This window comes from Protopterus annectens, chromosome 1.part1, assembly GCF_019279795.1.
Source record: "Protopterus annectens isolate FY-2018-M chromosome 1.part1, PAN1.0, whole genome shotgun sequence".
Lineage (NCBI taxonomy): Eukaryota > Metazoa > Chordata > Ceratodontiformes > Protopteridae > Protopterus > Protopterus annectens.
Genome location: NC_056726.1, coordinates 1,284,335,835 through 1,284,350,029, shown reverse-complemented (window position 1 = coordinate 1,284,350,029; position 14,195 = coordinate 1,284,335,835). Strand labels below are relative to the sequence as shown.

Here is a 14,195-nt window from a genome sequence, read left to right as displayed (position 1 = left end):
ATCTGTCACTAAGCTCATTAAGTTCTTCATAGGATGTACTTTGCCCTACTGTTAGTCTAGATGCCCTAAGGGCTTGCCCCTTTATTACATTTGTAAAGGCATGATGTGGATGCATACTTCCACTTTGTACATAGGTGTTCCTATAACACTTTCTTCTGTACATCCGTGTCGTCCATTCACCATTTGAATTTATTTGTACCCTAACTGTTTGAAAGGGTATGCAAACAGTATAGTGTTGACCAAAGGCTCTGGGTATGGTTCCTGACCTCCTTACTCCATGGGAAAGCTGTAACATGTATATCACAAATGCCTGACTCTGTCTGTTTTGATTATACTGCTGTAAAAAAAAATGTCTGTTAAAATGTTTTAAGCTAACACCTGAAATTTATAGGAAAACGTTTCGTGAGCATAGACACAAGGCAGATGAAAATGTATGGGACTATGTTGCTGAACTGAGCACTTATTTTCATAGCTGGGTGAGTGGATGTCAGGTCACCACTTTTGAAGGGCTGGCAGACCTTTTGGTGTGGGAACAAGCCCTTAGCACTTTGCCTGTGGACATGATGATCTGATAGACAATGTGCTACTTCAGATGAGTTGGGGAAGAAGGGAGACCTATAACTGGCCAGCAGGGCAGCCCTGCACAGGAAGGGGACCCCCAGTACTGCTCATGGGTCTAAAGAAACCCATGGTGGGCAGCACAGACTGCCCCAATAGAATCCGCCAGTAGCTGGGGAAGCCACTAGTCCAGGTACACATCCAGGAGCTAGGGTTAAATGTTTTGAATGCAACCAGTGGGGCCAGTGGCATACAGGTGTCCATGGAGGCAAGGTAGGGAACCAATGGTGAGGGAGCCAGTAAGTGGGAAAGACAAAATACCAACAGTAGGTTGTCTTGAGACAACAGGGGTATGGAACTACCATACTGCAGATATCCTGAGAGGAAAGGATTTGGATGAGGCAGTACTATGTACTTATGCAGTTATATGCAGTGAGGCTAGGAGACAAGCATGTGGGTCTGGTAGCCTGGGTAGCCCAGGCTGAAAGTGAGGCACCAGTGTCAGAGGATGCCAGACATCCTGTGGAAAGGGAGCTGGGAAGGGTTACAAGGAGAGACGTGCGACAGGCTCATCTCTCAGACCCTACATTGCAAGGCCTGAGGCAGGTAGCTAGGGAGGCACCTGATTCTCAAGGGAAGGGGGGAATCTGTATACTGGGACAAAGGGTTACTATACAGAGAGTGAACCCCTGAGGGAAGGCTAGAAGGTGAGAGAGTACAGCAGTTGGTTGTGCCTAGAGCTTACCATCTGGCGCTTCTAGCCATAGCCCATGATATTCCCTTTGCAGGTCATATGGGCATAAAACGTACAAAGAAGCGTATTATGCAAAACTTCTACTGGCCTGGAATTTCCAGAGATGTAATAGGGTACTGCAGGACTTGTGAGCAGTGCCAAAAGGTAGGCAAGGCAGGAGACAAGGTAAGAGCTCCTTTGATGTCTTTGCCTGTGACTGAGGAGCCATTTTAGAGGGTAGCTATGGATATTGTGGGTCCTCTGAATACCGCAAGTTCCACAGGGGAAAAAGTATATCCTAGTGGTAGTGAATTATGCTACATGATACCCTGAGGCAGTGGCTTTGTCCTCCATTGAGGCAGAGAACGTGGCAAATGCTTTGTTAGAGATTTTCAGCAGGGTGGGTTTCCCAAAAGAAATACTGACTGACCGAGGTGCCAATTTCATGTCAGACCTGCTGGCTTGTCTGTGAAAGTCCTGCGGGGTGCAGCACATGAAGACCACCCCCTACAATCCCCAGACTAATGGTCTTGTTGAGAGGTTAAACTCTATAATCAAGTCCATGCTACGGGCATTTGCAGATCAGTTTAAGAGGGAGTGGGACAAATATTTGCCCCATCTGTTGTTTGCTTACAGAGAGGTTCCCCAGGAATCCACAGGTTTTTCACCCTTTGAGTTGCTGTATGGGCATAGGGTGAGGGGACCTCTAGATTTAATTCGAGATGAGTGGGAAGGTGAGTGTGAGTCTCACAAGGAGTCTGTTGTGGCATACGTCCTAAACCTTAGGACAAGGCTCAGGGAACTCATGGGCTTGGCCCAGGGGAACCTGGCAGAAGCCCAACAACAGAAAAAGGTGCGGTATGACAGGAATGCTTGAGCTAGAGAATATGCTGTGGGGCAGCAGGTAATGGTTCTCATTCCTGTCAGACACAACAAGCTGCAAGCAGCTTTGGATGGACCCTACAAGGTGGTAAGAAAGGTAAGTGATGTTAATTACATGGTGGAAGTGCTAGGCAGATGGCAGGGGCACAAATTGTACCATGTTAACATGATGAAACCTTACCATGATAGGGAGGTCCTTGTGCTGAGCATTTGCAGTGGATTGCAGAAGGAGTCTGAAGGAGATCTGGGGACTGACTCCTCTGTGGAAGGGGTAGCAATGTCCCAATCTCCTACCCAGGTTCAAGAAATCTGAGCAGTGTTGCTGGAATTTGGGGAAATCTTCACTGGGAAACCAGGGAGCACCCACCTGATGCAGCACCAGGTGGATACAGGACCTCAAAGGCCTATTAGGCAAGCCCCTTATAGGGTGCCTGAGAGAGTCAAACAGACTCTGAGGGAAGAGGTACAGGAGATGTTGGAACTAGGGTTGATTCAAGAGTCCAACAGTCCCTGGGCCTCGCCACTGGTACTGGTGCCAAAGAAGGATGGCAGCACCAGATTCTGTGTGAATTACAGGAAATTAAATAGTCACACAGAGTCAAATGCTTACCCCATGCCTAGGACAGATGAGGCTCTAGAGCAGCTGGGTGGGGCTAAGTATCTTACAACCATTGATCTTACCAATGGTTACTGGCAGGTGCCATTGACTCCCAGTGCTAGGGAGAAGTCAACCTTTGTGACTCCTTTTGGCTTGTATGAGTTCACAAAGATGCCCTTTGGGATGAAGAATGCCCCAGTGACTTTCCAGAGGCTGGTGGATAATATCCTAGCAGGAGCAGGAGGGTGTGCCCTTGCTTACCTAGATGATATTGCCATCTACAGCCATTCCTGGCCAGAGCACCTTCAGCATGTCAGGGAGGTGCTGGGCAGACAACATAGGGCAGGGTTGACCATTAAGCTGAGCAAATGTCAGGTGGGTATGGCAGAGGTCTCCTACCTAGGACATAGAGTGGGGAGTGGTAAGATAAGGCCAGAACCTGCCAAAGTGGAAGCTATTCAGGCCTGGCCTGCATCCGTTACTAAAAATCAGGTGAGGGCATTCTTATGGACAGCAGGGTACTACAGAAAGTTCGTCCCTAGTTATAGCACCATAGCTGCTCCCCTCACAGGCCTGACAAGGAAGAACAAGCCAGATAAGGTAGTGTGGACCCCAGCATGTGAGCAGGCATTTCAGAAGCTTAAAGAAGCTTTGTGAGGACCCCCTGTGTTAGCCAGTCCAGATTACAGCAAATAATTTGTTGTGCAAGTGGATGCTTTCAACCATGGGGTGGGGGCTGTACTTAGCCAGATTTCTTCAGAGAGCACCCAGTGGTTTATCTCAGTCATAGGCTCCATCCCAGGGTGGAAGGCTATGCAGCTGTAGAAAAGGAATGTCTAGCTATAGTGTGGGCATTGCAGAAACTTCAACCTTATCTGTATGGGAGAAAATTCACTGTAATGACAGATCACAACCCCCTAACATGGTTAAACAGAGCCAGTCAGCAAAATGCCAAGTTGTTAAGATGGAGCCTGGGGTTCCAAGCATATGATATGTCAGTGTAGCACCGCAGTGGGATTAGCAATGCCAATGCAGATGGGCTCTCAAGAAAGGGAATGAGGTTAGGTACCCTCAGATAGACCTAGTCCTCTCAAGCGGCATTTCTCAAGGGGTCACTTGAAGAACCAGCTTGAGTTCTCCAGGGGGGAAGAGATGTGAAGATTGTGGAAAGATGGGCAAAGGTTGCCAGCCTAGTCAAATAGAATTTGATACATAATTCTATCATTTGCATATATAAATGTAAAATACAGGCTTGTGTTCTTAAATGAAAGAAAACACTGTAAAATGTGAACTTCAAGATTATTGCAACATTGCCATCTGCTATAAGGAAAATCAAGCCAAGCATTTCAAATGTTCTTTGAAGTTATAATTATCTAAAATGTGGTGCCGAAGCGGCTGGCTGAACACATTCTTTCTATTGTCTTAAGTTAAGGAATGACTGCTGGAGTGTACATATGGAATGTCTTTTATTGTTGTAGTTTTCTGAGCAGGTGTTAGATTGCTAAATAATGCAGTTTGTTGGACTGGGAACTCCAGACTAATATAATGTGTATACTGGGAAAACCTAAGTGTCAAAATGATGTAATCTGGGAGGGCCTTAGCAGAGCTTTTTGTTAGCGAGTTTAAAAACTATTGTTGAGAGAGAGACTGTAAGCATTTTGTCTTGGACCATCAACCCCAGCACTGCTTATTCTCTATATGCATGCAAGTAGGATTGTAGCACTGTGTTTTCTCTTAAGAATAGCTAAAGATTAGAAAGTTAGATTAAGTGTTTTTCTTTGACATCAGACCTGTCCTACTGTATTGTTTTAAGTTTCTGTGTGATCTCTGAACTCTTAGCTATCTCTGTGGTGTAGTTGTATTGTCTTGTGTTTTAATTATTTATTATTAAATATTTAAAAAAAACTTTACCTGTCGCTGGTTTGTGTAGAGATAGTAGGCTCTAGAGTACATTGCATATTTATAGAGTTTATTGTAATAAGCCACTCTAATAAGCCTTAGACTGAATAGTCACATTACCAATTGGATAATAATATTGCACAGTAATAATTGGACACCCTTGCAAGGGCCTTTGCATAGCTGATAATTATTAAGCTGGTGGTGGCAGTAATTACTACCGTATAGTCTGGGTAAAGGGGCACAACTAGAGAATCTGTCTCAGTCTTTCCCAGGAGTGTCTGTGAAGTTGTATAAATACTTATCTCAAAGTGTGGGTGTGTGTCAGCTACCTGGGCAGGGACACGAAGCACTGGTTGGACAGAGAGGGTACTGGAGGTTAGCTTGCCAGCTAGGCTAAGTTCTGGACCCTATAGCTGTGCCAGTGGGGAGTCTTACTGGGGACTTGGAGAGCAAGGGAGCAACCATCCCTAGAGTGGCTGTGATCTCTGTGTGCACTTAAGGAAAATTGTACTTTACTGTGTGTATTTCTTATCCTTTCCTTATCTATGAGACAACCTCCCTGGTGTTAGTGGTGAGGATTGAGGCTCCTTGATTGCTGGGCCAGGGCACGGTCATCACAGCTAGTTCACAGAATAAGTAATTCAAGCTAGAATCAGGTGGTATACCAATGTAGTAAGGAGAAGAATAGCTGTGCTGATACCCTGGTGAAGAACAAGTCTGTGTTGTGAGGAACAGAAAGTTGACTTAAACGTTGTGAGGCTTACTACAACATATGCATTTATTCTTTGCTGGATTACTTCCGGATACCTGCTTTAAAAATTATATTGAAAAAATGTGCATTTTTATACCCCAGGTAGACTCCAGAGAATTTTTCCTCGGGTACACAGCAAATGTTGGGGGTGTGATGGGAAAGAAAGAGGTAATTTGGAATATATTTTCTGGGAGTTTGATGAGTTGTCAGACTTTAAGGATTCCCTCTAGGATGCCCTGTTGGAGATGCTGGGTGGGCAGATTGGTGTGATGGGGAGATGATTTTTCTGACCTTTAATACACAATCAGAATTGCCTAGACATGGTAAGGCCTTGCTGTGTCTAATTATGTTGGTTGCCAAAAAAGCAATTATTAGAAAATAGAAATCAAAATCTAAAGAAACTATACTAGAAGTAGTGAATACAGTAACAGAGATAAAACAACTGTATTTGAGATCTTTAGAAAAGTGTACGAGCAAACCACATAGGAAAAAAATGGGAGTTGTGGGAACAATACATACAGGGGGAATGAGGTTTAAAAGAAGGCAGGACTTAAATGAGCTATATAATGTTTGACTGATTATGATTGGGTAGATTATAAGCGATGTATAATATTTGCAACTGGGAGTGTGTCAGTATTGTTTTTGATGCAAAATGCTTGCAACTAGGATTATGTAAGCGCAGTTATTTTAATTTATATAAATGTATGATTGCCTGTGTCATAAGTGATGGTTTAATAAAGATGTTTCTAGGTAATAAAAAAGGCAGGAATTGAATAATTTATTTAATGCTGCTTAGATTATTAGCAAAGTATAATGTTTGTAAACATGAACTTGTTAATACAGTTTGATTACTTTTATATAAATGTAAATTTGTCTGTGTCACAAGTGATAATTCGATGAAGGTGCTTAATAAAAAAGAAAAAAAAAAAAAGAAAAACCTATGGCATGGGAGGTGGTTATTCCATATCGTTGGTTTCCCTCCACATGTCAGCTTGCGCTGTTAGCCTTTCAATTTGGAACATGAGTTTTACATGACTGATCTTATTGTGTATTCTCATCAGAATAAATTTAATGGAATTCTGTGGTTCTTGGAAGTTGTCCCATTTACTTTTAGATTTGTGAGGACTCTGACAGTATCTGAGGAAAACAGGAATCACAAACATTTTCTACCTGTTAATTTTAAGCAAAATACGACTGTGATCTCACTTATTTATTTAATGTCTTTCTATACCTGTTAATTCTCACAGGCCATATTTAAGATGATACCTCCTGAGGAGCAGAAGACACTGCCTGAAGATGAAAACACACCTCAAAAAAGAGCGGATAAACTCTGGAACTACTTCAAAAAGAGAGAAAATGGTAACATTTATATAAGTGACTAAACTCTGGAACTACTTCAAAAAGTGAGAAAATGGTAACATTTATATAAGTGACTAAACTCTGGAACTACTTCAAAAAGAGAGAAAATGGTAACATTTATATAAGTGACTAAACTCAAGAAGTACTTCAAAAAGAGAAAATGGTAACATTTATATAAGTGACTAAACTCTAGAAGTACTTCAAAAAGAGAGAAAATGGTAACATTTATATAAGTGACTAAACTCTAGAAGTACTTCAAAAAGTGAGAAAATGGTAACATTTATATAACTGACTAAACTCTAGAAGTACTTCAAAAAGAGAGAAAATGGTAACATTTTTATCAGTGACTAAACTCTAGAAGTACTTCAAAAAGTGAGAAAATGGTAACATTTATATAAGTGACTAAACTCTGGAACTACTTCAAAAAGTGAGAAAATGGTAACATTTATATAACTGACTAAACTCTAGAAGTACTTCAAAAAGAGAGAAAATTGTAACATTTATATAACTGACTAAACTCTAGAAGTACTTCAAAAAGAGAGAACATGGTAACATTTATATAAGTGACTAAACTCTAGAAGTACTTCAAAAAGAGAGAAAATGGTAACATTTATATAAGTGACTAAACTCTAGAAGTACTTCAAAAAGAGAGAAAATGGTAACATTTATATAAGTGACTAAACTCTAGAAGTACTTCAGAAAGTGAGAAAATGGTAACATTTATATAAGTGACTAAACTCTGGAACTACTTCAAAAAGATAGAAAATGGTAACATTTATATAAGTGACTAAACTCTAGAAGTACTTCAAAAAGGGAGAAAATGGTAACATTTATATAAGTGACTAAACTCTAGAAGTACTTCAAAAAGTGAGAAAATGGTAACATTTATATAAGTGACTAAACTCTGGAACTACTTCAAAAAGAGAGAAAATGGTAACATTTATATAAGTGACTAAACTCTAGAAGTACTTCAAAAAGGGAGAAAATGGTAACATTTATATAAGTGACTAAACTCTAGAAGTACTTCAAAAAGAGAGAAAATGGTAACATTTATATAAGTGACTAAACTCTAGAAGTACTTCAAAAAGTGAGAAAATGGTAACATTTATATAACTGACTAAACTCTAGAAATACTTCAAAAAGAGAGAAAATGGTAACATTTATATAACTGACTAAACTCTAGAAGTACTTCAAAAAGTGAGAAAATGGTAACATTTATGTAAGTGACTAAACTCTGGAACTACTTCAAAAAGAGAGAAAATGGTAACATTTATATAAGTGACTAAACTCTAGAAGTACTTCAAAAAGAGAGAAAATGGTAACATTTATATAAGTGACTAAACTCTAGAAGTACTTCAAAAAGTGAGAAAACTGTAACATTTATATAAGTGACTAAACTCTAGTACTTCAAAAAGTGAAAAAATGGTAACATTTATATAAGTGACTAAACTCTAGAAGTACTTCAAAAAGAGAGAAAATGGTAACATTTATATAAGTGACTAAACTCTAGAAGTACTTCAAAAAGAGAGAAAATGGTAACATTTATATAAGTGACTAAACTCTAGAAGTACTTCAAAAAGTGAGAAAATGGTAACATTTATATAACTGACTAAACTCTAGAAGTACTTCAAAAAGAGAGAAAATGGTAACATTTTTATAAGTGACTAAACTCTAGAAGTACTTCAAAAAGAGAGAAAATGGTAACATTTATATAAGTGACTAAACTCTAGAAGTACTTCAAAAAGAGAGAAAATGGTAACATTTATATAAGTGACTAAACTCTAGAAGTACTTCAAAAAGAGAGAAAATGGTAAAATTTATATAACTGACTAAACTCTAGAAGTACTTCAAAAAGAGAGAAAATGGTAACATTTTTATAAGTGACTAAACTCTAGAAGTACTTCAAAAAGAGAGAAAATGGTAACATTTATATAAGTGACTAAACTCTGGAACTACTTCAAAAAGAGAGAAAATGGTAACATTTATATAAGTGACTAAACTCTAGAAGTACTTCAAAAAGAGAGAAAATGGTAACATTTATATAAGTGACTAAACTCTAGAAGTACTTCAAAAAGAGAGAAAATGGTAACATTTATATAAGTGACTAAACTGTAGAAGTACTTCAAAAAGAGAGAAAATGGTAACATTTATATAAGTGACTAAACTCTAGAAGTACTTCAAAAAGTGAGAAAATGGTAACATTTATATAACTGACTAAACTCTAGAAATACTTCAAAAAGAGAGAAAATGGTAACATTTATATAACTGACTAAACTCTAGAAGTACTTCAAAAAGTGAGAAAATGGTAACATTTATGTAAGTGACTAAACTCTGGAACTACTTCAAAAAGAGAGAAAATGGTAACATTTATATAAGTGACTAAACTCTAGAAGTACTTCAAAAAGAGAGAAAATGGTAACATTTATATAAGTGACTAAACTCTAGAAGTACTTCAAAAAGTGAGAAAACTGTAACATTTATATAAGTGACTAAACTCTAGTACTTCAAAAAGTGAAAAATGGTAACATTTATATAAGTGACTAAACTCTAGAAGTACTTCAAAAAGAGAGAAAATGGTAACATTTATATAAGTGACTAAACTCTAGAAGTACTTCAAAAAGAGAGAAAATGGTAACATTTATATAAGTGACTAAACTCTAGAAGTACTTCAAAAAGTGAGAAAATGGTAACATTTATATAACTGACTAAACTCTAGAAGTACTTCAAAAAGTGAGAAAATGGTAACATTTATATAACTGACTAAACTCTAGAAGTACTTCAAAAAGAGAGAAAATTGTAACATTTATATAACTGACTAAACTCTAGAAGTACTTCAAAAAGAGAGAACATGGTAACATTTATATAAGTGACTAAACTCTAGAAGTACTTCAAAAAGAGAGAAAATGGTAACATTTATATAAGTGACTAAACTCTAGAAGTACTTCAAAAAGAGAGAAAATGGTAACATTTATATAAGTGACTAAACTCTAGAAGTATTTCAAAAAGTGAGAAAATGGTAACATTTATATAAGTGACTAAACTCTGGAACTACTTCAAAAAGATAGAAAATGGTAACATTTATATAAGTGACTAAACTCTAGAAGTACTTCAAAAAGTGAGAAAATGGTAACATTTATATAAGTGACTAAACTCTAGAAGTACTTCAAAAAGTGAGAAAATGGTAACATTTATATAAGTGACTAAACTCTGGAACTACTTCAAAAAGAGAGAAAATGGTAACATTTATATAAGTGACTAAACTCTGGAACTACTTCAAAAAGTGAGAAAATGGTAATATTTATATAAGTAACAGGTTATGATCTGGAGAAAGACTTACCCCCGGATTTACTAAACTTCCGTGCAGGACTAATCTAGTCCTGCACAGAAGTGGCAGTTTAAGAGGAGGACAGCAGCGTGCCATGCATATTAATGAAGGCGCGCTGCCTGAACTCCAAATGCTACACAGAGTGTGGCCTATTGCAGGGGGCATGTCTGAGAGCAGAGCTCTCAGAATAAACATGCCCCTGCAAAGTAGAACAGATGAATGTGTAAATAAATGAGCGAGACTGCTTAAACGTGTCCGCATATCCCCACCAACAGTCCCCATGTGTTCAACAGCAACAGTACAGTCAAATAAAATGAAGAAACCCTATTATTTATTTTTTTTAAAACCCCGAGTACAGCTAACCATAGGTGCGCGTGTTTGCCCATCACCTAACTATGGTTAAAGCAGCTGAAACGAAGCAGCACAGCAATAGTGGAGTGGTTAGAGCATCCACCTAACAAACAGGCATTCCTGGTTCGAGTCCCACTGCAGCACAAATCATTTTCCATGGGAAATATGTAAATGAACATAATTTTACATCGTTTTGCCTTATAACCTACAGAATAACAATTAAATGTGAAATGGAGTACTGCATGAAATGCACATGTGAAGTGTTAGTGTCATAATGAATAAGGCACAAGTAAGCTAAGCACAAATAATCAGTGGTAAGCATGTCCAAGTGCGTTTGCATGGGGGTAAACATTTCCCACATAGAGTAAGCAAAGTAGAAGCTGAGTGTAAGAAACTGTAACCAGAGGTTAGCAGTGCTTACCGTCACGCAAACCTGCACAAACCCGCTTACAACCTCTTTAAAGTGCCTTAATCACTCTGGATCCAACAGCCCAAGTTCTGCCCAGCAACAACATAACCTGCCTCTGCAAGGCTCAAACCCAGGACCCTGTACACTATAGTCAACCACTAAGCCATCATAGCAATGGATAAGTGAGATTAAGGCCATACATCCGATACACCCACAAGGATTTAGATAAATATATACAGCAATATATATATATATATATATATATATATATATATATATATATATATATGTTTTATATATATATATATATATGTATGCAGACATATATATATATATATATATATATATATATATATATATACACGTATATATGTATATATATATATATATATATGTGTGTGTGTGTGTGTGTGTGTGTGTGTGTGTGTGTTTGTGTGTGCATAGATATACACAGATATATAGCTATGATAGGAAACAGCACACAAGAATGACATATGTTCACAGGCTATGCCAATGGAAGTGAGGGGCCCAAGCAAGAATCATGTAACACATAGCATGACCCCCCCCCCAAGCCGGACAGAGGAAACATACACACAAACCCACAAACAATGTAAATAGTCCACTGCTCCCCAGACCACAGGCAGGATACAACCTGGGGGGGGGGGTACACAGTGCACCTGTGAAATCTAATCTTGGAACACAGACAGGAGCATCCCCTTCCGGGATGCCCCAAAAATTGACATATTATGGAAGGAAGTTGATGCAACCACCATTCTGGCTGGGGTGTGTACATATCTGGAATACAAGGGTGGGAAATCCTGATGACCCATGGGTCGAGACAACATACGACATGGGTCCCGTGAAGTGGAGAGTGGGCAGCATGTAGTGGTGTGTTCAGACCCGACCTGCACCCAGAGTAAGGATGGGTGCTGTAGAGGAGGTGCGGGTGGGGGAACTATGGGTAGCTAGTTATGGGTCTAGGTGTGCAGGTGTTGGTTGATGTGGATCTATATGGACAGCCCCAGGGATGTAAGCAAAAGTGTTCATTGGGCAGAGGAGTCACCCAAGGAGCAGCCACACCCGCTACGAGTCCCACTGTAGCAAAGTCTAATCTACATGGCAAGGAACGGAATAACGAGACCTAGATATATATATGTAGAGGTATGTGTGTGTATATCTACCCATAGCTACATGGAGATATACCTCTCCCTCTCCATAGTACAGATGTATACATACAGAGACAGAATACATATACATACTCACATATAGATATATACATATGCAGACACCCATATGTTGTTAGATATATATAGACAGCAATATATAAATATATACATGCATGCATACATATACAGATATATCTGTATATAGTAATATAGATATATATATATATATATATATATATATATATATATATATATATATAAAATGTACATGTGTGTGTGTGTGTGTGTGTGTGTGTGTGTGTGTGTGTGTGTGTGTGTGTGTGTGTGTGTGTGTGTGTGTGTAAATATACACATGTATATAGCTAGGATATGATACAGCAGTTACGAATTACATATGTTCACAGGTAATGCAAATGGGTGTGAGGGGTCCAATCAACAAATGTGTAACACGTAGCATCAACCCCTCCCCCAGCTAGACCGTTAAAACATACAGACACACAATAAAAGTAAACACACCACTGCTTCCCAGACTACAGGCAGGATACTACCAGTGGGAGAGACCCGCCAAGTCCAGTCTTGAAACAAAGACATGTATGTCCCTTGTGGGACACCCAAAAGTCAAACATATTTGGGCTTTCTGCCATTACACCGATGTCAAACGGCAGGCCACGCATGTTCCCAGTTTACAAGGCAGGGGAAGCCTGATGATCCATGGGGTGGACAACATACGTGATGGGCCCTGAGAAGTGGGGAGTGGGTACAGAGTACAAGTGTGGCCAGACTCGACCTGCACCCGGAGTAAGGAAGTGGATGTACAGATTGGGAACTATGGGTATGAAATTATGGGCCTAGGTGAACAGGTGTTGGCTGAAGTGGGTCTATGTGGACCCCCCCCAGGAATGTAAGCAATAGTGTGCTTTGGCCAGGGCTGCCACCCAATGGACAGCCACTCCCACTACTAGTCCCACTGCAGCACAGTCTATTGTAAGAACGAAATAACCAGATGTAGATGTACAACTGTAGAGGTGTGTTTGTATATATATCCATACCTACATGGATTGAAACCTCCCCTCATACATCCATATGTTGTTAGACATATATATACAGCAATATATATATATATATATATATATATATATATATATATATATATATATATGCATACAAATACAGACACCCTCTTCCTCCACTATATTGCCAGTATTTGGAACCCCAACCTACATGTAGTATCACAGCTGTCCCACAGGACACATGTAAGTAACACATGACGGAACTCCACAAGAACACCTGGAGCAGCACAGGCTCACCACCTTGCGAAACCCTCCCCCCACCTCACACTCTATACCACGACATCAACTAGTGATACCGACACCTCTTGTCCTACCTCGCATACAAATCCCAACATCCGACATACCTTCCCTATTGCTCCCCATCCAATTATACCTACGGGCTACTATACAGTTACAATGTCACCCCCACTACTTACCTATCTACTCCCTAGCTATTCACCTCAATTGTACCACACAGGTATGGAATATGTACACCTACCCTGATTACCTGCATGTAACCTATCCTGACCTGTGAAACGGGAATCCAACCTCACCTTAAACTGACCTTTGTCAACAGTCATACCCGACATGTAAACCTGAGCTAAGCATGGATAATACCGACAGTTTAACGTAAACTAAGCATGTTTAATGGGTGACATAGTTATGTTATGTCTGTTACCCTCTATGAATGTGATCACCCCAGTATTAATTGGGATATGTAGCTGGGGTCAATGTGGAGATCTACACCCCGGGCCATTGCTGACAATGGACAAGCATACAGTCTGAATATCCTGGTTGACAGATGTGAACAAAATACATGACGTTGCGCGTGTGTATGCGGGAGCAAGCGGGTGTAAGCCTGTTTGGCCACCGGTATGCGAGTACCACACTGGTGAAGCAATATAGAGGCTAACTGAGAGTAAGACGCCACAACCAGAGGTCAGTAATGCTGTGCTACTCGCAAACAAGTGCATACCTGCCTACAAATGTTCTACAGTGCCTCAGTCACTCTGTAACCAACAGCTGTTGTTGTGGCCATTAACAAATAATTTGCACTGCCAGGTTGCAAACCCCCGACCCTGCACACTATAGTAGACATGAGTTCCACTAAGCCA

General features: G+C 39.6%; 1 protein-coding gene across 1 annotated transcript in view; it reads left to right on the top strand.

Moving 5' to 3' along the window:
* Positions 1–14,195, top strand: part of LOC122813712 (visinin-like) — a 107,248-nt gene that overhangs the window by 65,756 nt on the left and 27,297 nt on the right. The window contains exon 2 of the mRNA XM_044086181.1: positions 6,669–6,780. Coding sequence (XP_043942116.1) covers positions 6,669–6,780 — 112 coding nt within the window. The remainder of the gene's footprint in view (positions 1–6,668; positions 6,781–14,195) is intronic.